We start from the raw sequence: 26,479 nt of genomic DNA, 5'->3' as shown, positions 1-26,479 counted from the left end.
CGCGATGGTATTCGAACACAATGATCACAAGGCGGGAGCCAGGCAGGCTCGGGATCATAAATCCACAAAGAGCAGCCAGCCTCGACAAGACTTTCCCACCTTTTCAATTAATGAACATACTTTCCATCTGCTAGGTTAGATTTAAAAGAACATTAAAATATGTAGCTGAGAGCCGTACGCTTTATTCCCTTTCTCTTATTTCCTGTCGTATAAAATTTTTTATGACTATATTAATCTAAAAAAGTTAAGCTTATTAAATTTTGTAATATACCAACATGTACACATTCTTGTATTTTTAGGATAGATCACTTTGTTTAACAAACTTCTAAGACGCAACGGTAGATAGCAATTAGAGAGGAAGTTCATTCTGACGATAATACAGAACAATCATAGAGGCGGAGCTATTACAGATTTATGGAACAATATGGAATAATGTTTGGTGAAAGTTTGAAATGCATCAACAAATAAGAGACGTGATTTTTTTCTAAAGATTTTCATTTGAAATATGATATAAGGTCAATATTTTCCATTTTCGAATGGGCTTTGGTGAATACAAAAGTTTTCTCTTTTTATGTAGGAGAGAGGAGGTATGAAAAAGTGCCCCAAGGTAGATTCCCCGGTTCCACGAATTTTTCTCCGCCAATTGCTCCGCTCTTGATTCGGAGCAGATGTCGTTTCACCATAATTTATTGACCACAGAAAAATACATATTGTAGAAATTGACTTTTATCAAAATTTACCTCACACGACATAATGGAAGAGCTGCTCGACTTTAAAATTCTTCCATGCACAATGCATTTCATTTCGTAATGACCCTCGGTTTATAGATTTAGACGAAAATGACATCAGTTATCTAATAAAATCCTTAATTGAAAAAAAAATGTAATCGGTGTCTTGTGTACATCCGTGTGTGGGGGTTGGCGGGTGAGTGTGTATGTGTGATGACGTAGATCCGTAGATTGCACAGTTGACGGTTGATTTCTTCCAGTTTCTTATAAAATATAACCAGCTAACGTATACAGTGGAAGACTGACGGAAACAAGAACTTATAATTCCTATAATGGCCATTATCATTTTGTGACTGACAATGATTCGTATACTTGGCATACTTGCCTAAATAAATTGATGAATAATGGTGATAGCTATACAGACATTATGCAAGAGTCCATTATACCGTTCTGGCCCATTACCGCGTTCGTAAAACTGTGTAAACATGTTAATTGCAAATTAAAGTGACTCTTTGTGTTCTTCTGATATTATGGGAAAATCACTTTTACCAACACCATTTGTTAAGTAACCGAGTTCTCTTGTTTACATTACTTGTAAGCCCTTGATATCTTTTTCATGTTTTCTACATTCTTTGTTATGTTTGAAATCTTAGTTTCAGATTACGAGGTCTAACATCAAACGGGATAGGATCCTCTAATACTAGTAAATGCTAGTTTAGCACAAACGCACAAATAGTGTAGAGTCAACGGATATTTTGTCCAATAACCAACTCGATCGTCTACTATCATTTGGTCTACCATCAGTTCGTCCATTATCCACAAGGTCTTATTGCCATGAGTTTGTCAACCCATCATTTCGTCTAATAGCCGGTTGGCCCTCATTGGGCGAACTGAATAACAAGAAAATGGGTATTAGAGCAACTAGTCATGAGACGAAAGGTCATTGACGAACTGGAGAAACTCCATAGCCTTAGTGATCGCAATATTCAAACGCTCATCATTTTCTCATTATTTGTCCGATTTTTCTCAAACTTTCTTTTATCTTTATATTCTTTGATTTTTTTCCACACAAACCCACTTGTTCCAAATGTTTCATTCCCAGTTATTACTTTAAGAAAGCATACTGAGAACGGGATCTTTGTCAGTCTATATGCCAGATTTATCACAAGAGAGTATTATTATAGGAATTCATATCCATTTTATTAAAAAAACTAGACATGAGAATATCAGATTAACATATAAAGGTTATACCTTCTTCACATCCAGCAACATTACATAACTTCCATGTAACTAATGAAGAAATTATAATTATGACATGATAATAATAGTAATAGTGATATCGAATCAATTACAATGAGCCATTATTGCCGTACATCATTATAAGTAGAAGTAAAAAGGTAAAAAATTACACATTTGTAAAAAAAAAATGCACAACAGAACAAAAGAAATATGCAATTGGATGGAAACGAAGGTGGTAGCTTAAAGACGAATTAGACTAGTCTGCAGTATAAACCCTTCACTTGAGCCAAGGGGTCTGAAAGCAAAGGCTACAATGACTTTTGTCCTGAAGGCCCTTTATGGTCTAGTCTTTCTGTGAAGACCCTCTTATTGATCGAAGTTTCAATCAGGGTCTCTGTCTGCCGACGCGAGAGCAGCCTGCTATTATCGTCGGCTTTCATTTCCATAGATTCATCTTCTGCCATTCAATGGCAAAATATGAATCTATTGAAATGGATTATCTCTTGTTACTGGGGGATCCGCGGCAATGCACAGCACTCTCCCAGCAACATGTATAATGATCCTCCGTGTACAGGGCCGTTTACGTCTTTTGCTCGCCCCTGATGGGGCCCGTTGCATAAAACTTTTTATCTGAGAAAACTTGATTTTACCGGTGTTAAAGTCAATGGCAGAAATCACACTAACCTTAGTTTTCAGTTTTTACCAGAGATTTCTCAGATAAAAAGTTTTATGCAACAGGCCCCAGGATTGCAAGATCTAGAAACTGTAACATGTACAACTTTTCAGCGATTTATTTTGTAATGAAATGTGAATATGATTAATAAATGAATTAAATAACATCAAATAAAAGGCACTCTAATAATGAAGAACTCTTTTAGTACTAACAGAACTTCAATAGTTACTGCACCTTGGAGAGCTGATTTTCTGGTTCAAATTTGAATTACTAAATCAGCACCCCGAAGTGCAGTCACTATATACAAGCTACATTGGTGCTAAATCAGCACTACATTTTTAGAGTGTAAAATCATGACCAATGACTCGGTCACTCACAAACTGATAACCGCAAATTAATCAGATTATTAATTCCCATATACATTCTTGCCTAGATTATAAGTTGATCTCTTGCTCAATTCACAGGCTATTTCTATAATAAATTATAATAAAAATATAATATAACGGAAATTAAAACCAACTCTTGTCCAATGCGTACGTGGCAAGAATCATTTCCTTAATTATTACAGTTGGTCACTCGACAAACACTAATCACATATAATGAAAGCCGTTTCAAATCCACAAGACAAGTCACACTTCACAGATAATCCAATTTTCATATTATATGCATACACCTTACAACATAGTTTGGTAACAAAATATATGAAATAATTTCATAATGAAATTCAAGTATGATGGTAAGATATATTACTGCTATATCCAAATAGACAAGTAACACTTCACAAATAATCGAAGTTTCCCATTATATCCATACAACAGTTAGGTAACAAAATATTTGGAACAATTCATAATGAAATTCAAGCATCATGGCAAGATATATAACTCTTATATCCGAATATATCAGGGTGTACACAAAAAATTGAAATTTAATAATAATATAGCACTTGACCATTACTGCACTGATGGGGGGGGGGGGGGCTGGAAGGCCCCCTCAACGTTTCGCCGCAACGTTTGTTCTTTTTTTCGAATCTTCCGCATCTTGTAAGACCATATTTGCGACGTCCGGGACTGAGGGTGGGTGGTTCAGGAGTTCCGCAACATTATGGTTGTGCAGGGAAGTTGGAGTTAGAACTCCCACCACCAAAAATTACTTAAGAACTTGAATTCAGTTTCAATACATATAGTTTTTCAGCCCAAAACCATGAATGTATAAATCTTTTTTCTTATTACCCTTTCAAATTTATTAATCTTATGCTATTTATGTTCGCAACACTGTCACCGACAGATTTCCTCGAAAAACAATAAAGAACAATAAATGGTCGGATTTGCTAAATATACTACAAAGAGTATCAAGACCAGAAATAAGCAAATTTTGAGCTTTATCAAGTGATTTTTAGTTAAAGACTGATTTGACACATAAACTAGCATAATATTAATCAAAGGACCTTATAAAAAAGTTAAATAAAAATGTGGAGAGTCAGGCGAAGTGCATTGCCAACGAGATCGGGGGGGGGGGAGGGGGGGGGGCTCCGAGGCCCCCAGTATTTTCATGGAGCTAAATAGCTCAGTACAGTAAGGCTTAGTTGATGTTCTGTTTTATGGCGTGGGGTTTCAGCAATTTCGCCAAATATTCAGTGAATAGGGAACATAAAAACATGTTTGGTAAAAAAACAACAACAAAAAACGAGGTAATCAACATGTTTCATGACTAACATTGTGTAAACTTTACACAGAATCAGTCGCATTTTACCAAACAATCTTCACCAATATATTTCCACAATTTTTGCAGCTTTTCCCTAAACACACGCAATGAGGAATTTGGTTTGTTAAGAGCACATTCTTTACTCTTTGGTATAAAATGGCATTGGTCATGCTTGCATTAGAGAAGTCCTTTAACCCTATAAGGATTGGGGGAGGGCATATATATATGAATACATTCACCAAAATGTATCTTCATACCATCTCAAAAACATTAACTTGTACACCATCCCACTAAATACAATATCAAAATGTTGACGTCTTGATCAGTGTTACACATTTACAGAATAATAAATAAGATGGAAAGAATGTCCCCTACATGGGATACAGTATAGATTGGGTATTCTCCACTTATTTATTTTCTACCTCTTCTTCTCGTTCTCCTTCTCCACCCTTCAACCTCCTCATTCCCCTCCTCCTACTTTTCTTCTTTCTTCTTCATCCCACCTTCTCGCTTTTTTTTCTTGTTTTTCTAACTCCTCCCATTCTTCTTTTAATAGCCTTCTCCTTCTTGTTTTGTGTGTTCTCTCTTCTTCCTCAGTCTCCCTCTTCTTCGTCTTCTCTTCCTCCTTATTCTTCGTCTTCCTCCTCCTCCTCTTCTTCTTATTATACTGTTTCTTCTTCTTCTTCTACCTTCTCTTCTTCTTGCTCTTGTTCTTCCTCTTCTTATTATTTGACCTTCTTTATCCCCTCCCTTTCCCCCCTCTCACTCAAATGACGTTTGCACAGATTCACTCCTACATCTACATCAACTCTCTGCATTGGGGTTATCGCCATTTTGATCCATCATGGGCGTGGCCACTGAATCATAGGTGGGCGGAGACTCTGCAGGGGTCGGGGATGGTGGTTCGTAGGGCGGTGATGGAGTTTGCGATTCCGCACAAACCCCATCAACATGGCTATCATTCGTAGCTGCGGCTGTGTAGGCAGCGGAGGCTCCCGTGGAGGTGGCGTTGGTCGGCGTGCGTCGACTGTGATAGCAGCAGCCGATGATACAACAGGTCGGTACGACTACTGCTACGGCGATAAGAAGGACCTCCCAGCCGGTTAGACTACTGCCATAACTAACATCTATAAAAGCAAAGCCAGAGCAGAACAGGGTTTAGTCACCATTCAAATTATGATTATTACGCTTTATTATTTCATTATGCCTTCATACATTATAATGCTTTATTTTCCAGAATACCTTTTTCAGACGTGATCACTTGTTTTATTTATCATATAAATTTCTTCTTAGTGATTTTTTTCTATTCTATTCTTGTCCCAACTTTCTCCACAAAGTAGAGATTTGTTATTTTTTAACTTTCAATGCTTGTATTGCGTGTATCATCACGTTTTTATAGTTGTAACCTATTTTTGTATAACATGTCCCCTTATGTATGTATGTATGCATGTACTGTATGTATGTGTATACATGTATATATATTTATATATATATATATAATTTATATATATATATATACACACATACACATATATATATAAAAATACAACTTAAACTCTGTACTGCAATATGCCTATATCAAGTCACTATTATCATTATTTCACTTCATGTATTTGAATTCACTTATTTCACTATGCATCTACGATTACTTAGTAACCTTTGTTTATATCAGTCTCCTGATTGTTTTAACGAGGAATTATTTTGCAATAAACCAAAATGAATTATGAATCTGAAACCATCCTACTATTACGTTCATGTATCAGGAATTCCATTATCTCGCAACCCTGTTACCCTGGTGAAAGCGACTAGCCGACTAGCAAAACCAGTGTCGGTGTAGCGGCGGATTCGGTACCTAGCAGATACGGTACTTGGCACACAATCCACCGGCGGATCGTGTTCCAACTCTTCGGCAGATATTGTTATTAATAATATTATTATTCCGCATTTATATAACGCTCAACACATCGGAACGACGTCTCTAAGCGCTTTACAGATATATCATATATTATATGTATTGCTGTCGATCATGTACGTACCGTATATACGTATAGTGGAGCGGTTATGTGACAAAAAATGGCCAAGATGCTCGGATCTGGCAGAAAGTGTGAAATTTGGCATACAGGGGTATTTTTGGGCGCTGATTTCAAAAATTGCCGGCCCCAAGCAATTTGACCATCGGGTCGGCCGCCATTTTGAAATCCAAGATGGCCGCCATGAAATATCATTAAATGTCAATTTCTTGAGTTTTACATGGCATGTGACACTGAAATTTGGTATATAGGGGTATTTTGAGGCACTGATTTCAAATATTGCCGGCCCCCAGCAATTTGACCATTTGGTCGGCGGCAAAATGGCCGCCATCTTGAAATCCAAGATGGCCGCCATGATATATTATTGCAATCCTTTTCTCGAGTTTTATATAAACTGCGGTATTGAAATTTGGCATATAGGCTTAATTTGGGGTGCTAATTTCAAATATTGCCGGCCCCAAGTGATTTGACCATCGGGTCGGCCGCCATTTTGAAATCCAAGATGGCCGCCATGAGAAATCATTAATGTCATTTTCTTTAGTTTTACATGACGTGTGACATTGAAATTTGGTATGTTGGGGTATATTTAGGCACTGATTTCAAATATTGCCGTCCCCCCAGCAATTTGACCACTTGGTCAGCGGCTAAATGGCCGCCATTTTGAAATCCAAGATGGCCGCCATGAACAATCATTAAATGTCATTTTCTTGAGTCTTACATGATATGTGACACTGAAATTTGGCATATAGGCTTAATTTGGGGTGCTGATTTCAAATATTGCCAACCCCAAGTGATTTGACCATCGGGTCGGCCGCCATTTTGAAATCCAAGATGGCCGCCATGAGAAATCATTAATGTCATTTTCTTGAGTTTTACATGATTTGTGACACTGAAATTTGGTATGTTGGCGTATTTTTAGGCACTGATTTCAAATATTGCCGGCCCCCAGCAATTTGACCACTTGGTCAGCGGCTAAATTGCTGCAATTTTGAAATTCAAGATGGCTGCCATGAAAAATCATTAAATGTCATTTTTTTAAGTTTTACATGATATGTGACACCTAAATTTGGCATATAGGCTTAATTCGGGGTTCTGATTTCAAATATTGCCGGCCTCAAGCGATTTGACCATCGGGTCAGCCGCCATTTGAAATCAAGATGGCCGCCATGAAAAATCTTTGAACTCATTTTCTTGAATTTTACATATGTGCCACTGAAATGTGTAGTATATCGGTATCTGGGTGAGTTCATTAAAAAAATTGCTGGCTCCAAGCAATCTGACAATTGGTCGGCGGAAAAATGGCCATCAACTTGAATTCGAAGCTGGCTGCCATAGAAATATTGCAATTATTTCGTTGAGTTTTATATGATCTGCGGTATTGCACTTTGACATATAGAAGTAGTGTGGGGAGCTTAATTCAAATATTGCTGGCCCTCAGCGATCTGATCCCCTGAGTCAGGGTTATACTGGCCAAAGATTTTCATTCGAGCCAACCCATTTAATTCTCAATTTTTAATTTTGATATTGCTGATTTACAATAATGAATAAATACATGTATGATTGATATTCTAACACTGATTCTAGGGAGGGTAACTTTACTGAACTTCCTTTTTTTCAAATTGGGAAGATATATCACCACTTTGGAACTATTTTTATACTGGCGGGAGAAGTATTGCCATTTTACTGTCTCAAGTGATGAATTTGATCCTGTCAGGTGTAGTCTTCATAAATGCCGATTTATTTTTAAAATGAGCTGGTCGAGGTACCCTTTTCTGGTCAGATATGGAAAGTCCGACATATATCCTATCCACTGGTAGTAAACATTAAACCCTCGAATTTCATCCTTTTTTTTTTTAGAGCGCCTCTTTAACACACGAGTATATGGGAAATGTTTTAGGCCTGTGATCCCTTATCTGCAAAATGGCAGCCATCTTGAAATCCAAGATGGCTGCCATAAAAAAATCATTATAAAAATCAAGTATCATAATTATAACGTAGGTATTATTTTGAAATTTGGCATCTTGGGGTGTTGAAATTTCCCCCAGTAATCTGTCCAATATGCTGCAAAATGGCCATTATCTTTAAATCTAGAGAGGATCGACTGTCATGAAAATTCATTATAATCATTTTCTTGAGTTCTAAATAATTTGAGGCACTGCATTTTTGACATACAGGCAGGTTTTGGCCTGCTGGTTTTAGAATATTGCTGCCCCAGTGATTGATCCACCGGGTCAGCTGAAAATGACCGCCACTTTGAAATCTAAGATGGCTACTACGAAATATCTTTCAAAAATGTTTTCCTGAATTCTACATTACCTGTGACACTGTAAATTGGTATTAAGAAGCAAAAACTTGTATTGTATGTTAATTTCAAATATGGATAGATAATGAACATATAACACATAACACACTTTATCTGCCATTTTAAATTCCATATGACCCATCATGACACAAAAGACATGATTACCTAGCTTAGTTCTAAGTATTGATTATTGTGGGGGAAAATAATTACAATATGATAGCACGAATCAAAATTCATGTATGGTATAACTGATGGTAATCCATTTATTATTGCTATCAATCATTTATATGCTAGACGGTTGACAGCGAATCTTACAGATCTCCAGGAATTACTTAGGAACGATTCAATTTATAGTCATGTGTTCGACAATCTGATAATGGGAGCATGTTCGCCACACAATCGGGAGATCAAGCTCCGACAGCATCAGACCAAAAGATGTTAAAAGAGGGGAGTTGCTTCTACCCTGTTTGGCGGTCAACGAATTAAAGGGGAAGTTCACCCTGACAAAAAGTTTATTGAAACAATAACAGAATAAATAATGAAAACAAAAATTGAAGGTTTGAGGAAATTCCATCAAATATTTAAAAATCTATTGGAATTTCATTTGGTGTATTTGTGACGTCAGATGCAAGCAGTTCCCCATGTTTCTTATAGTACAAAAATCAATGAAATGTAGCCTCCTCAAAAAAAAATGAAAATGTTTTTTATTGAACCCTCAGTATATCAACAAACAAATGATTTCACACCCGCTCCAGAAAGAAAAAAATTACCCATGATGAACCATTTATGCATTTTATATCACACAACATAATGGGGCAGCTGCTCGTACAGTATATGACGTCACAAATTAAAAACTTAAAATTCTAATATCTTTGATGGATTTACCAATATCTTTTTTATATCATATTTTCTTGTGTTTTTACAACAAACTTTTCTCCGGGGTGAACTTCCCTTTTCAAGGGATAGAGCAACGTCCGATGTGGCGCTGCTAAGTTGCTGCCGGGCTCACGAACTACAGGGTATGGGCAAAATAAATTTTCAGAGCATTTCTGTTACTGAATTCTATTTTGAACAATAAAATATGTATTATAATCATCCATCATTAATATTAATTTCATCATCATCATCATTATCATCATACCACTATATAACCATTAAACCATCAGTACTTCAAGTCTGGAGCAGGTTTCTTCATGTCGATTTGTAATAAGATGTCACAATTATTGGAGCAATATTCTAAAACCAGCAGGCCAAAAACCTGCCTGTATGTCTAAAATGCAGTGCCTCAAATTATTTAAAACCAAGAAAATGATTTTAATGAATTGTCATGACAGTCGATCCTCTCTAGATTTCAAGATGGTGGCCATTTTGCAGCATATCTATTGGACAGATTTCAATATCCCTAGATGCCAAATTTTAAAATAATACATTACGTGATACTAGATAAAGTTATTTTTTTTTCAATGATCTTTTTTAATGGCAGCTATCTTGGATATCATGATGGCTGATATTTTGCTTCTGACTCAGGGGATCAGATCGCTGAGGGCCAGCAATATTTGAAATAAGCACCCCACACTCCGTCGATATGTCAAAGTGCAATACTGCAGATCATATAAAACTCAAAGAAATAATTTACAGCCTCTCAACAGAAAATGATTGTTCCGGATGGTTATTATTCAACCAAAGCCACTTCAAATGTGTAACTGCAGAAGAAGCTAGCTGGTTTGTGTATACATGGTGCTTCATACTTACGTAACATCTATATCAGCAGTTAAGGGTGCCAAAGTATTATAATCCTTGCAACGGACAAAGACGTGGTTGTGTTGGATTTGTTTTCAGTGCCAATACAATGGGTTTTACTCACCATTATAATGTTGTACATCATTCAAACTTGGTAACCATATTGGAATTCAAAATAGCATCTATTTATTATGTTTTTTTCATTGATCAAGGATGCAAAGATCAAGTTTTTCTCCAAATTCAAAGTGTTAAAGGCCATACGTGAGACTTGAGCAAATTATCTTTCATGGCAGCCATCTTGTATTTCAAAATGGCAACCAAACAGGGGTCTGACAATAATCAGTGCCTAAATATATGCCTATATGACAACTTTCAGGGCCAGAGTTCATATAAAACTCAAGACAATTATCATTGCTTTTAATTCATGGCGGTCATTTTGCCAAAACCCGGTGGTTACAGGCTGGTGGCAGGCAAAAATCAGTGCCACGTACTTCTGTATGCCAAAGTTTGGTGTCATATCTAATGTAAAATCCAAGAAAATTATTTTGATATGGTTTTTCATGGCAGCCATCTTGCCGCTGAACTGATGGTCAGATCACTTGTAGCTGGCAATATTTGAAATCAGCACCCCAAAATAGATACTCTATTTGCCCAAGTTCAGAGCACATGTAAAATTAAAGAAAATGATCTTAAGTTATTTTCATGGCGGCCATCTTAGATTTCAAGATGGCGGCTTTTTTTAAATAAGTGCCCTAAACTACACCTACACTGTATATGCTAAATTTTAATACCATAGCTCATTGAAAACTAGAGAAAATTCATGGCGGCCATCTTGGATTTTAAGATGGCGGCCCTTTTGCCGCTGACCTGGAGGTCAAATTGCTGGGGGCCGGCAATGTTTGAAATCAGTGCCTCAAAATACCCCAATATTCCAAATTTCAGTGTCACATGACATGTAAAACTCAAGAAATTGACATTTAATGATTTTTCATGGCGGCCATCTTGGATTTCAAAATGGCGGCCGACCCGATGGTCAAATCGCTTGGGGCCGGCAATTTTTGAAATCAGCGCCCGAAAATACCCCTGTATGCCAAATTTCATACTTTCTGCCAGATTCGAGCATCTTTTTCACATATCTACTGGACTAGTATAAATCATGTGGTACGTGGCTGCGCGCGATACTATATCTCAAACTAAATCACCCCCCCCCCATATTGCCAGAGCCGCGCATGCGCTGCCGAGGGTGACGTCATAATGAATACGCGTAGTCAATCTGAACCAAATCCGCCGAGGAACCAAATCTGCAAACATGGTTCCAAGTATGAATGGTATCTGCCGTTATGAACGGTATTTGCCGGTGGATACCGTATCCGCCGGTGGCCGATACCGTATCCGCCGGTGGCCAATATCCGCCGCTACACAGGCCGCACAGGAACGTTTTCAGCCTTACAGAGCGTTAACAGTAAGCCTATAGTCACATCTTTCGGATTGTTAAGTCAAAACATTTATTTCAATATGTAAGGAATGCATTGTTTTTAAATTCGGCATCGCTGCCACATTACGATTGCAACAGAGCCTCTGTTAGAGCACTGTCAGCTCTAACAATGTTTCTGTGCCGTCAGTACTGTGGTTGATTGACATGAAGGCCGTCCTCAGTAAAATTTATTTTGTTTATGACGAAGGGGTTAAAGCTTTGCAGAGAGAGCAGTGTTTTCGATCTCAAATTCTGAAGGGGATGGGGGTACGAGGAGTTGTTTTTTCATTAAGTTAAACAATTATGGGTAACATAGGGATACTAGTCCATGGTTTTTACAGTAGTAATAACAAGATTGCTCGGTTATTATTTTGCGTAAATTAGACCTATATAAGGGTGTCTGGAGAATTTTTTTTTTTTTTTATTTCAAGAAAATATCACATTTTCTTTGTGAATTTGAAGAGAAATGACCTTCAGACTGACAGAAATGTAACATTTTTGAAAAAAATCCAATTATTGGCTGCATAAAAGAAGAATGAAATTAGGTAAATTTTCAGCATTTCTCTGCCATAGACTGTGTAGTTAAGAAATGGACACACACAAATCCAAATTTTTAGCTTCCGAGAGCTGTTATAAATTTATTATTAATTCCAAAAACTTGTCCATAAAGAGTCCAATAGGATTTTTTATGCTCTATCTGATGGTATGATTTTTATAAAGATTTGGAAACCAGATCACAATGAAAAATTGCGACAAAGTGAAAAAAAATTGTGCAAAACAGAAATTTCATTTTCCCATAGAAAACGCATGGAGAAATGGCAATCTCAACACACACAAAAATAAGGGTTTGCAATTTATCTCTAAATCCTTATTTAAAATGATCATATAAACTTGTCCTTACTGTCAAAAGAAGCCCCTGAATTTTCTCTTTCCATACATGCCAAACACAAGTTAATAATCAATTCAGATCACATTTTTCTAGTAGCCTGAACTTCCCCCAAAAAATGTGCCATATTTTCCTCTAAATCAGCCTGTTTTATGCTGACACTTTTCAGTGTGGCTTCAGACACCCTACCTATATTAAATCCCTTAGTACTCTACAATGTACTCGTAGCTTTATTTTATTCTTTCTGTCTATTCGTATTATTCGGCAGGCATGCCCTCAGCTCCACCCCGATAATAATAATAATAATAACAATGATAACCAAACTAAAAACTAAACTCACCTGAAGTGTCATAATCTAATGTCTGGTCCACATACACGCATCTGGCGGTAGCTAAATAGGCTCTGCTGCAATCGCCGGAATAACCCCACGGACCATGTCTGCATTCATAGATCTTGTCGTGTTCAACACCATAAGACGAAGAGTATGACGGGCAGAATGAGAAACGGAACCAGATTGGACTATCAGATGTGTACTTCCCATCGTAGTTCATTAGGGTGCCTCCTTCTGACAAATCTTTATGCCCGAGCTGACGACAAAGGATCTAGGGTATTAAAAAGGGAGAAAAATAAGGATGATAATTATGTCTTTTCGTTTTTGGTGGTGAAACTATGGAGCATACATGGTGATACATTTTTTTAGTGGGTGGAGGGGGGGGGGTGGGGGGAAGAATCCCAGGCCCCTCCCCCATTTATGCGCCAGTGCCTTGTAGGCCAACCTTAATAATACAAAAATGCATTTATATAGCTCCATCTATCTAGAAATATTCTATTCCGAGGCGCATTGTTATTATTATTACCCCGGCCTTAGCTCGAGCTGCCTTTCAGCGTTCATGCATTCAAGGAAATTATCCTGCCGGGTACCCGTTCACCTCCCCTGGGTTGAGTGCAGCACAATGTGGATACATTTCTTGCTGAAGGAAATTACACCATGGCTGGGATTCGAACCCACGACCCTGTTACTAAGTCCGAAGACTAATCCACTGGGCCACAACGCTCCACCTTCTATAATTTGTTTTTTAAAATCTCATTAAAATTTTGTTGATACATGTCATGTTACTCGATGAGAATCAAAGCAAAAAAAACGACACAGGAGTCCTGCCTTTAAATCTGGCCAGGTTCATAATGTTTAAGGTTTTATGAGCTGTCTTAAAGCAGGATGGCAAAAGATATTCATTTGACAAACCAAAGCTAATAGAGAATAGTGTATGCATATGGATGGCTATCTAACACTGACTCTAGGAAGAGCAATCAGGTCACTTCCTTTGCCGAAACGGAAAGGAAATATCCCTTAGCGTTTGGAAGTATTTGCTTACACAGTAAAATATATCGGGTAAAATTTTAACCTGCACAAGGGTAATTATGTGTCAAACAAATTTGGGGTCGTATTTTACCCAATGCAGGAAGCATATTGTCCAGTAAGGTTAAAAGAATAAGCCGCAATTACTTTAGATCTAGAATGGCCAAAAATTTCGTCATACTGGATAAATAAAAATGCCCAATGTTGGTTGGACACATAATAACCCTCATGGAACACTTTTACCTAATATTGTTTAGAGTGTAGCGGAAGAATTCGGGTTATTTTATTGTTGAAGGTTGAATGAGATCTTACCATGAGATTTTTTCATACATGTTGATCTATTTTTTTTAATGAGCACTTTGACATACATCGCTCTTGTCAAATATGAAATACCAGATGTATTTTCTATCCACTGGAAGTATTCAATAGCCCATGTTCCCTAATTTCATCCTTTCTTTGGATGATTTCTTTTAAAAGTATGATATTTTAATATCGCACTTTTATCCCCATAAACATACATGTTCATGGGGGAAATGTTAACATGTGTGACATATATGATGCACAACATTCTGAGCAATGTAGTCTAGTAATATATGCTTATACGAATCGTAAATTTTTTAATTGCAAGTACTTTTCTTCTCAGGCATTTCATTTCCTCTTCTCAAATGGAATTATATGCTAGCTACTAACTACTCTGTATTAAAGGTCAAGTCCACCCCAGAATAATGTTGATTTGAATAAATAGAGAAAAATCAAGGAAGCATTAATTATGCTGAAAATTTCATCAAAATTGGATGTAAAATAAGAAATTTATGATATTTTAAATTTTCGCTTATTTCTAACAAAACAGTGATATGCACAACTCAGTGACATGCAAATTAGACAGTCGATGATGTCCCTCACTCACTATTTCTTTTGTTTTTTTATTGTTTGAATTATACAATATTTCAATTTTTACAGATTTGACAATAAGGACCAACTTTATTGAACCATATAGTATTAAACAATGCTAATTGCACATGTTCAGGGAGGAATAAATCGTTGTTTCGCACGACAATAGGGAAAAAATTGGAATATTTCATATTTCACATAATAAAATACAAAATAAATAGTGAGTGAGTGATGTCATCAGTCTCTTCATTTGCATACCGACAAGGATGTGAATATAACTGTTTTGTGAAATTAAGCGAAACTTTAAAATATCATAACTTTTTTATTTTGAATATGATTTTTGGTGAAATTTTCAGTGTTATGCTTGGTTGATTTTTCTCTTTTTATTCGAATCAATTTTTTGTTGGGGTTGACTTTTAAGACTAACTATTAAAGCAAATACGAAACCAATAGCGCCATCTCGAGTCCTCAACTACTCATACCTGGCCAGTTTCCTGACCCATAATGCTAGTGTAGTCTATAGTAATATAGACCCACTTGAACGATAACATGTTAATGAACCACTCAATACATTTATACTGCAATAATTATGTTACCAAGTTGCAAAATAATGACTTTTCCTCTTAAAACATTTCAGTTTCTCTATACAAATACAATTATAGGTCAATTTATTCTCTGTAGTATTAGTAGATATCTGAAAATGTATATTTTAAGACTATGTATTTAAAACACAGTCAATGAGAGACCGCACACAGTTCACTCCCCCTTTAATAACACAGTCAATGAGAGACCATACACAGGACATTTCCCCGGATAACAGTCAATGAGAGACCACACACAGTTCACTCCCCCTTTAATAACACAGCCACCCAGGACCAAAATCCAGTTGAAACCAATTAGAGCAAAACCAATTGAAACCTGTTGGCCAACTGGTTTCAATAGGGAAATTGGAACAACTGGAACCAATTGAAACCAGTTGCCAACTGGTTCCAGTTAAAACCAATTGGGCAACTGGAACCAGTTGGCAATTGGTTCCAGTTGAAACCAATTAAGCAACCAGTTGGCAACTGGTTTCAATTGGTTCCAGTTGTTCCAATTTCCCTATTAAAACCAGTTGAATCCAATTGGAGGCAACTGGTTTCAATTGGTTCCAGTTGAAACCAATTGGAGGCAACTGGTTTCAACTGGAACCAGTTGAAACTAATTGGTTTCCAACTGGATCCAATTGGAAATTCCAGTTGGAATGACTTAATTAGTTACAAATTGATTAGAATTTGCACTAACTATATTGCTCATGCCAACAAAGAAGCAGTGCTATATGTTTATTAATACCAATGTAAAGGGCATTGATAAAATAGACTTTTTTAATGTATACATATTTATATGAAAGATCTTCAAATATATGTATTTGTATTTGATGTAATTTGGTAACAATTAGTGGTGTACTAATTATCTAATAATCTATTTTAGTTATAATCTATAACATTTATGAACATGGTTTTCACTGCTAAGCATTCTAAACACTTATCTGAAATAAGTATGGTACTTGAATTAGAAAAGAATTAAATAGATACATTTTAAATGATGATGAATCACATAAAACAATACTCTGTGCACAATGGCAGATAATATGCAAATTAACTGGTTTCAATTGGAACCAGTTGGGTAACCGGAAAATTTCCAATTGGAAGTCATTTCCAGTTATCCAACTGGATCCAGTTAGAATTTCCAGTTACCCAACAGGTTCCAATTAGAATTAATTTCCAGTTAATCACCTTTCCAGTTAGAAGTCATCTCCAGTTACCCAATTGGTTCCAGTTAGGATTTCCAGTTACCCAACTGGTTCCAGTTAGAAATCATTTCCAGTTGGAAGTCATTTCCAGTTACCCAACTGGTTCCAGTTGGGATTTCCAGTTACCCAACTGGTTCCAGTTAGGATTTCCAGTTACCCAACAGGTTCCAATTAGAATTAATTTCCAGTTAATCACCTTTCCAGTTAGAAGTCATCTCCAGTTACCCAATGGTTCCAGTTAGGATTTCCAGTTACCCAACTGGTTCCAGTTAGAAATCATTTCCAGTTGGAAGTCATTTCCAGTTACCCAACTGGTTCCAGTTAGGATTTCCAGTTACCCAACATGTTCCAATTAGAATGAATTTCCAGTTAATCACCTTTCCAGTTAGAAGTCATCTCCAGTTACCCAATGGTTCCAGTTACCCAACTGGTTCCAGTTAGGATTTCCAGTTACCCAACTGGTTCCAGTTAGAAATCACACACAGTTCACTCTCCCTTTAATAACACAGCCAATGTGAGACCACACACAGTTCACTCCCCCTTTAATAACACAGTCTATGAGAGACCACAAACAGTTCACTCTCCCTTTAATAACACAGCCAATGCTCCCTTTGATAACACAGCCAATGTGAGACCACACACAGTTCACTCCCCCTTTAATAACACAGTCAATGAGAAACCACACAAAGCGTTGATCAGTTCGAAACTTCTTCCAACAATGTGTTCATGCATAGTGCTATACTATTAAAATCAAACAAGAAAACTATGGCCCGTATTCTGAAGTCAGGTTTAACTTAGACCATGGTCTAACTCTGTGCTAAAATTATGGGAAGTCAAAAGTGTCGAACTTTTAATAAGTTGTATGTTTCTTATGTTTACTGTGCTCTTTCCTGATTCATCGATGGTGAAGACAAGCATCTATGTATACTTCCTTGACAATTATGAATGGTGGGAGAGCCAAATGAGCTGAAATATGATATCTCTACCGTTAGTGATTTACGTAACATTTGGCCATCCATACTTAAATCACAACTTTAAACCTGAGTTAAAGTTAAACCCGATTTCAGAATACGGGCCTATGAGTCAAACTTGCATCGCCAAAGCTTGTTACTCACCTCATATTGGTAAAAGCTAGCGTCGCAAATTGGACCCCATACTCCATCATGGTATATTTCAATGACTCCATAATTCCTGTTTACCACTCCATTTTCATCTCGGAACCTCATCGGATGGTTAGCGACACTTTCTGTGGAATTTTAATTTAAAAAAATAATAAATCATTATAGCTCCACCTAAAGTGAACAGTGTATATTTTTTATACATTTTCACTCCAAAAAGAGGTAAATCCACTCTCAAAAGATGTAAATCTCACTCTAAAACGGCTGGTTCCTCGTCTCATTCTGAGAAAAGTGTGACTATAAGGACCAGAATAGCTATTTGCATTTATCTTTGCTTCCTTACATGTTCTGAAGTTAAGTAATCTTTGTTCTTGAAATTCAATTTCTTCTCCGGAAATGCCATTACCTTTTCTTTTTTTCATTTTGTTTACATTTGCATTTGGAATTTGGAATATCTGGCGAACTAGGGTTTTCACTTATTGGATTATAAATCATTTTGCTACACTTATATTTTCAGTGATACAAATTTGTCCACTTTCGTACAGTATACGGATTTTGTGTCAACCTATTAAAAAGTAGCAAACACTATTTATATATTTTTTTTCTTCAGACAACATGCATAGAGTACACCATCAAAATACTTGTATAGCATCCTAGGTAACTGTATGGTGCATGACATTAAAGGTCAAGTCCACCCCAGAGAAATGTTGATTTGAATCAATAAGAGAAATTAAACAAGCATAACACTGAAAATTTCATTAAAAGTGGATGTAAAAACATTTCAAAGTTTCGCTTATTTTTCATAATACAGTTATATGCACAACTTAGTGTTATGCAAATGAGAAAGTCGATGATGTCCATCACTCACTATTTCTTATGTTTTTTTTTTATTGTTTGAATTATAGTAAAATTTCATTATTTACAGATTTCACAAAAAGGACCCGTTTCAAGTTATATTATGAGTGAGAAACAAACAGAATTACACAGCTTCTGTATTAATAGTCGAGTAGCATTTAATTAGTACTAAAGGTTTGTAGCGCCCTCTTTTGGCAGGATCATTACATGCTCCTAAAATCTCATAAACATGCCAATATTGTAACATCCTCCCTTCTTTGAGCTTTGTGCTAGAGAGAATGTAGATAATTGAAAAAATATCAATGATAAACCAAACAATAAAATGTATGTAAATATTTCCAAAATATAAAACCAAAATACCAGTTTATGAGACTTTCACATTTTTGTAGTTGCAGAAAAATAATTGAGTTCAAAACAGTTCTTCAAGTTGCAAACAAAATGTTTTAAAAGTTCAGGTTAAATTGTCCAGGTATTTCACAAAATAAAAAGTCCAGATAGATGAGTTGATAAATGAGTTGGTTGTTGGTTCAGTTCTGACTTCAAAATTTGCTTGAGTTAAAATAAAAAACAAAAAACTTGATTAAGAAATGTTAGCGTTTAGTTTGTTTATTTCACATTCACTCTCTTTCCTTCTTTGGTTTAAATGTTCAAAATGTAACAAAATCCCTCATCTTAAGCGGTTCGCATCGCTGACGTCTAGATCGTCTCAGGGAAGCTGGGTTGGTTGGTTCTGTTTCTGAGGTATTCAAGTTTGCATCACGCGACTTCTCCGGACTGTTAATATCCGCAGTCTGGGACATCTTGGTCCTAGTATGGGAAGTATGGCGCTCAGTAGTTGGTACATCAGGTTGAGAATTACCATAAGAAAGTCTCCAGTTGAACAGAGCAGGACCAGCGTCATTTACATCTTGTGGTTCAGATATGGCTCTGAGGTGTTCTCTGTTCCTTCTGAGAACCTGGCCCTCACAGCGAACTTCATAGGAACGGTCATCCAGTTTTTTAAGGATAACTGCTTTCTTCCACTTCTTGTCATTGTCGAATGGCTTGACTCGTGCGACTGCTCCTGGAAAGAGATCTTTCAACTTTCTTGTATCTCTGTTAAAATACTTTGCTTGACATTTCTGGCTTTCTTTCGGTCTCTCAAGATCAGTCTGTGGGTTGCGATCAGGTGCTAGCAACCGAGTCGAAGTGGGGAGGAGAGTACGAGTCCGACCACCCATGAATCTCTGGGCTGGACTTCTCTGGATATCTTGTGTAGGGGTGTAGCGAATGTTGAGTAAGGCTAGATCAACATCATCTCCAGTATCCTTGCATCTTGTAAGTAGTCTTTTTGCAGTCTTGACAGCAGACTCTGCTTTGCCATTAGCTTTGCTGTTGTATGGAGAGATGGTATTGTGCTCAACTCCAAGCTCCTTGGCAAGTTCAGCAAAGTCTCTTGAAGAGAAAAGAGGACCATTGTCAGATACAATGATGTCAGGCACTCCATATCTCCCAAAATGATGTTTGAGTCTCTTGATGACTGCAGGGGCAGTTGTCCTCTGTAGCTTTTCCATCTCAAAGAAGTTGGAGTAATAACAAACCATGATGGAAAAGATCAATTCCAATCTTGGCCCATGGTCTGTCAATAATCTGGTGAGACATCAGAGGCTGGGCAGGCTGTGAGATAGAGTTTTCTTGGCATGTGGCACATGTTTGAATAAATTCCTTGATTTCTTTACTCATGCCCGGCCAGTAGAGATGATCCCGAGCTCTCCTCAACGTTGACTCGACGCCATTGTGACCACGATGTAACTCCTCTTCCATCTTGTGCCTGACATGTTTTGGGACTACAAGCCGTTCACCCTTGAAGATTAGATCATCACTGACAGAAAGTTCATCTCTGAAACCAAAGTATGGGGTGAGTGACTGAGGAAGTTGTGACTTGTGGTCTGGCCACCCTTAAAGAATGGTGTCTTTGAGTTGGCAGAGTGTTGAGTCACTGGTAGTCTGTCTCTTTATCTCTGCTATCTTGTCATCAGGGAGTGCCAAGTGGTTAACAGCATTCACCACTTCTAGATCATGTTGTCCACTCTCATAGGGAAGAGAAGCACGGCTAAGAGCATCAGCCAGGACGTTGTCCTTGCCCTTGAGATATATCACTTGTATGTCATATGCAAGAGCTCGTAGCAGTAACCCTTGCAGACGCTTTGGAGCTCTATCCAGGTGTTTCTTGCAGATGCTTTCAAGAGGTTTGTGGTCAGTGAACACAGTTATTTCACGGCCATAGGAGTATTGATTCCATTTCTCCAGTGCAAATACTATACCTAGCATCTCTTTCAACAGCTTGAAAGCTTTGTCGTGGTTGGAGTCCCAAGTCAACCCTGAGTTGATATGTGTCAATTCATTGAGAGGTTTCGTCACATCTGATAACTTAGGTATGTATCTGGATAGGTAGTTTACCATGCCACGCAAGCGATGGATGTCATCTTTACAGGAAGGATTGCTCATGTTCAGGATAGCTTCAATCTTTGATGGATCAGGTTTGAGTCCAGAGTTGGATACTATGTGGCCAAGGAATGAGATTTCCTTCAGTCGGAACTAACATTTCTCCTTGTTCAACACAATGCCAACATCTTGACATCTCTTCAGTAGACAATGTAGTCGGGCATCATGCTCAGCGTCACTGTTGCCCCAGATGATGATGTCATCGGCCACACAGCGGACTCCATGAAGACCATCAAGCGCTTGGTGAAGCCTCTTTTGGAAGATTTCACTACTGACTTTCAAACCAAAAGGAAGACGTTTCCATCTGTACCTTCCCCAGGGTGTGGGAAAAGTCGTCAGTAAACTAGACTCTTCATCTAACTTGCAGTTAAGGTATCCGTCTTTCAAGTTGCAGATCGAAAAGACTGTAGCATCTGAAAGCTGAGGTAGAATATCATCTAAGACAGGTAAGGGGTAGTGTTTCCTCTTGAGCATGATGTTGAGAGGTCTGGGGTCTAGACAAACACGTACTTTACCAGAATTTGTCTGCACCACAGCCATCTGATTTACCCAATCAGTTGGAGAGCTGACTTCTTCGATGATGTCTTTTGCCTGAAGATCATCAAGTGCATCCTTTACTTTGCCTTTCAAGGATTCAGGGGTGATTCTAGCTGGGCAAACAGTAGGCATTGCATCATCCGTAACTGTCAGATGAACAGGATTTCAAGGCAGATGGCAGAGTGCCAGTTGAAGAAGTCGAGAACACATCAGGATACTTGTCAGGTATTATCTCAGCAATGTCCTCAGGAACTATGCTGCGTACTAGCTCAAGGGAATCATAATGAACAGTAATGAGCTGCATCTTTTCCCCTGCTGTTTTGCTCAACAGTGGAGGTAGATCTTCCTCTACCACGATATATTCAACTTTGTATTTCTTGGCAGTAGCAGGATTTCTGGTTATCACCTTACACTTGCCAATAGCCCGAGTTGTAGCTTTATTCCACATAGATAGACGGATGTTTGCACTCTGAACTACATCCTCCTTGTTTAGATAATTTTGCGGTAGAAGATTCACTGTTGCACCTGAGTCCAGCTGGAACGGTACCCTCTGATTGTTGATAAGCATATTACAGATAATTGGCTCTTTGTCCATATCCACTGCATTTAATTTGCACAAAACTAATGCTTTCAGCTGAGGATGAGTAGTCATCATCTCCGACATGGTGAACATTCCTGGTCTTGCACACTGAAGATCCTTTAAAGTGATTAGGCTTACTACAAGCTTTGCACTTTTGTCCCCATGCTGGACAGGACTCTTTTTTTCATCTCATGAATTCTGTTACAGAACTTACACTTCGAAACCTCTGATTTACCTTTCTGTAGATCTTTCCCCTTTAATTTCTGCGTGCTATTCTTTTTTCTTCCAGACTGTGGGAATTGTTTCTGTCCAACCTTATGTCTTCATTCTTTTGACTCAGAGCTTTCATTTGGACAGATGTAGCCTCTACAGCTTTACACACGTCTATAGCAGTTGTGAGGTCAAGGTCAGATCTCGAAATGAGTAGTTCTCTCATATGATCATCACGCACACCGAGTAGGACACGATCAGCAAGCAGCTTGTCTTTCATACAATCACAGAATCCACACGTTTTGCTCATCATACGAAGAACCGTGACATACTGCTCAATGAATTCACCACTCTCTTGATTGCGCTGGTTGAATTTAAATCTCTCAAAGAATTCCCTGCTCTCCGCAAGGAAATGTGTGTTAAACTTGTCCATAATCACAGAACATTTGATGCTATTAGCCTCAGTAGCAAATTTCATGCCATTGTAGACGCGAAGACATTCCGGTCCAACACTGTGAAGGAGAAGGGCAGTCTGATAACGATCAGGTTGTTGAGAGAGATTTGTGAGAATGGAGTAATTTTTCCATTGCTGGCTCCGCATTTTCCACTCCTCTGCAACATTATTTCCAGCAGGCGCATTAAAATGCCCAGGGTGTTGAATGGAAGGCTTAGCAAAAGTAGCTCCATGCTGAAGCTCGGAAGGAGACCCATCACTATGACTATCAGTCATCATGCAATCAACAGTAGTAACAGTATGTCAGAATGGTAACTCACACCAATAGCGATACTGAATGTAGACAACAGTACACAGACTTACATATGTGGGACACATGCAGGAATGACTCTCAGAAAGCTAGCGAAATCCAGGTCAAATTACAGTCTGCAGATGCATGATATACTTCAGGAAGAATAATAACTGTTCTACGGAAATATGTAACTTTTTACCGCTGCCATCATGTTTCAAATTATATTATGAGTCAGACATAAAGCTAGGAAAAAACAGTACGGAAGAGCAGACCCAGTATTACATGAAAGGAGAGTCTAATCTAATTACTCTTAAGGAGGTACAAGCAGAAAAAGACCTAGGGATATTAATTGATTCAAAGCTGTCTTTTAAAGACCAAGTGTCACAAGCAGCATTAAAGGGAAACAGAGTCTTAGGAATCATTAGAAGATCTTTTGTTTGTCTGGATGCAGTTACAATGTCATATTTGTTTAAAGGTCTTATCAGACCCCTATTAGAGTATGGACAAGCCGCATGGTCACCACATAAATTGAGTGAACAAAGAAAGTTAGAAAGTGTACAGAGGCGAGCCACAAAAATGATTCCAGGTTTTAGAAATCTGTCTTATATGGAACGTCTCATGAAACTAAAATTACCGAGTCTTGCTCATAGGCGAAGGAGAGGTGACATGATTGATGTCTACAAGTACATGACTGGAATATATTACAGACAACACAACCTTTTCACTAAGTCGCAAAGGAGGTCTAGAGGTCATAGGTTGAAGTTGGAAAAGAAATTTTCTAGGCTTGATATTAGAAAGTACTTTTTCAGTAACAGAGTTGTAGATATGTGGAATAGTCTTCCTGACAGTGTTTTTTCGGCCTCTTCAGTCAACTCCTTCAAAATTTGTCTAGATAGGCACTGGTCAAAGAATTATGATTTGCTCTATAAGCCAGTGTAGGCAGTATTGTCTTTGTTTTCCCAAGGTTTTTAGCACACATGTACAAACTTCTGATAGTCCTTTCTCGTGTTAAGTACCGGTATATATATTTTGTTTTAATAACATGGATACTGTACTACCACCAGAGGAGATACTACGATCGATGAACAGGCACTCAACTCAAGCCTACAGCATCGTGGACTTAAAGTAAAGTAAGTAAAGTATAAACATAATTTCACAGCTTCTGTATAGTCGAGAGAGTGGTATTTAATAAGTAAGATCCATAGAGACATCTCTATGGTAAGATCGTATCTCTGTGGTACTAAAGGTTTGTAGCGCCCTCTTTTGGCAGGATCATTACATATGCTCCTCAATTCTCATAAACATGCAGATATTGTAACAGGACTAACTTGATTGAACCATAAAATGTTAAAACAATGGCAATTCCATATGTTTAGGGAGGAATAAAACTTTGATTCACAGAACAATGAGAAAATTAAAACATTTCATATTTCATATAATAAAACACAAAGGAAATGTGAGTGACGCCATCCATTCCAGTGGCGGAGGTGCCGCTCAAAAAAAAAAGTAAAAGAAAGAAAAGGCGCTGCTTGAAAAATAAAAATAAAGGAAAGAAAAGAAAAGGCGCCGCTTAAAAAATTATACACTGATATAATATTAGCAACAGTAAGGAAAGACTATCCCCCAGCAAAGCACAATCATATCATCTTCCTTATCTTTTCTTTTAACTACCCTTTTCCCAACAACTTCGCCGGTTAAAAATAATCAGCAGTGCGCTGCGTGATATAACTGACGCCAATCAAGAATAATCAGCGCCACCTTAATCTAAATCGGCGCTGGACAAGAATAATCAGCGCCATTTGGTTATACGCCAGTCGAGAAAAATCGGCACTGCCAGAGTCTTAACCGGCGCCAATCAAGGATAATCTGCACCACCTAAATCTAAATCGGCGCCATCTGGTTATAAATGGGCGCCGGTACAGAAAAATCAGCACTGCCAGAGTCTTAACCGGCGCCGATCAAGGATAATCTGCGCCACCTAAATCTAAATCGGCACCAGATAAAAATAATCGGCGCCATCTGGTTATAAATCGGCGCCGGTACAGAAAAATCGACGCTGCCTGAGTTCTTAACCGCTGCCGATCAAGGATAATCAGCGCAACCTAAATCTAAACCGGACAAGAATAATCAGCGCCATCTGGTTACAAATCGGCGCTGCCAGAGTCTTAACCGGCGCCGATCAAGGATAATCTGCACCACCTAAATCTAAATCGGCACCAGATAAAAATAATCGGCGCCATCTGGTTATAAATGGGCGCCGGTACAGAAAAATCAGCACTGCCAGAGTCTTAACCGGCGCCGATCAAGGATAATCTGCGCCACCTAAATCTAAATCGGCACCAGATAAAAATAATCGGCGCCATCTGGTTATAAATCGGCGCCGGTACAGAAAAATCGACGCTGCCTGAGTTCTTAACCGCTGCCGATCAAGGATAATCAGCGCCACCTAAATCTAAACCGGACAAGAATAATCAGCGCCATCTGGTTACAAATCGGCGCTGCCAGAGTCTTAACCGGCGCCGATCAAGAATAATCAGCTCCACCTAAATCTAAATCGGCGCCGGGCAAGAATAAACGGCGCCATCTGGTTATAAATCGGCGCCGGTAAAGAAAAATCGGCACTGCCAGAGTCTTAACCGGCGCCGATCAAGGATAATCTGCGCCACCTAAATCTAAATCGGCACCAGATAAAAATAATCGGCGCCATCTGGTTATAAATCGGCGCCGGTACAGAAAAATCGACGCTGCCTGAGTTCTTAACCGGCGCCGATCAAGAATAATCAGCTCCACCTAAATCGAAATCGGCGCCGGACAAGAATAATCAGCACCACCTGGTTAAAAATCGGCGCCAGTCAAGAATAATCGGCGCCTCCTGGTTCTAAATCGGCGCCAGTCAATTATGAATTGCCGCTGCCTGAATCTTACGTGACGTCGGTAAAAATAATCAGCACTACTTGTTCTAAATCGGCGCAGGTCAAGAATAATCAGCGTCCCCTGGTTTCAATAAATAGGCGCCGGTAGAATAATGAAGAAGGGCCTATTGCCAACCAAATCTAGATCGGCGCCGGTCAAGAATGATCAGCGGCACCTGGTTATACATTTCATTGTTGAATGGTCATAACAAAGCTTATCGCAT

The 26,479-nt window shown here is 38.2% G+C and overlaps 3 protein-coding genes across 3 annotated transcripts; all 3 read right to left on the bottom strand.

The window, feature by feature from the left end:
• Positions 1–1,908: 1,908 nt before the first annotated feature.
• Positions 1,909–19,646, bottom strand: LOC135153102 (uncharacterized). Its single transcript, XM_064113837.1, has 3 exons — positions 17,929–19,646; positions 13,114–13,375; positions 1,909–5,468 (listed from the first exon to the last, which is right to left on the bottom strand). The coding sequence occupies exons 1-3, from the start codon at positions 18,037–18,039 to the stop codon at positions 5,146–5,148; spliced, it is 696 nt and encodes a 231-aa protein (XP_063969907.1). The 5' UTR covers positions 18,040–19,646; the 3' UTR covers positions 1,909–5,145.
• Positions 19,434–20,369, bottom strand: LOC135157662 (uncharacterized protein K02A2.6-like). The gene has a single exon (XM_064114058.1). It carries the CDS (start codon positions 20,367–20,369, stop codon positions 19,434–19,436), a length of 936 nt encoding a protein of 311 aa, XP_063970128.1.
• A 994-nt stretch (positions 20,370–21,363) lies between these two features.
• On the bottom strand, positions 21,364–21,939 carry LOC135157661 (uncharacterized protein K02A2.6-like). Its single transcript, XM_064114057.1, has one exon. It carries the CDS (start codon positions 21,937–21,939, stop codon positions 21,364–21,366), a length of 576 nt encoding a protein of 191 aa, XP_063970127.1.
• Between the last annotated feature and the right edge of the window lie 4,540 nt (positions 21,940–26,479).

The sequence above is a fragment of the Lytechinus pictus genome, chromosome 19, assembly GCF_037042905.1.
Source record: "Lytechinus pictus isolate F3 Inbred chromosome 19, Lp3.0, whole genome shotgun sequence".
NCBI lineage: Eukaryota > Metazoa > Echinodermata > Echinoidea > Temnopleuroida > Toxopneustidae > Lytechinus > Lytechinus pictus.
This window is presented reverse-complemented; position numbering and strand designations above follow the sequence as displayed.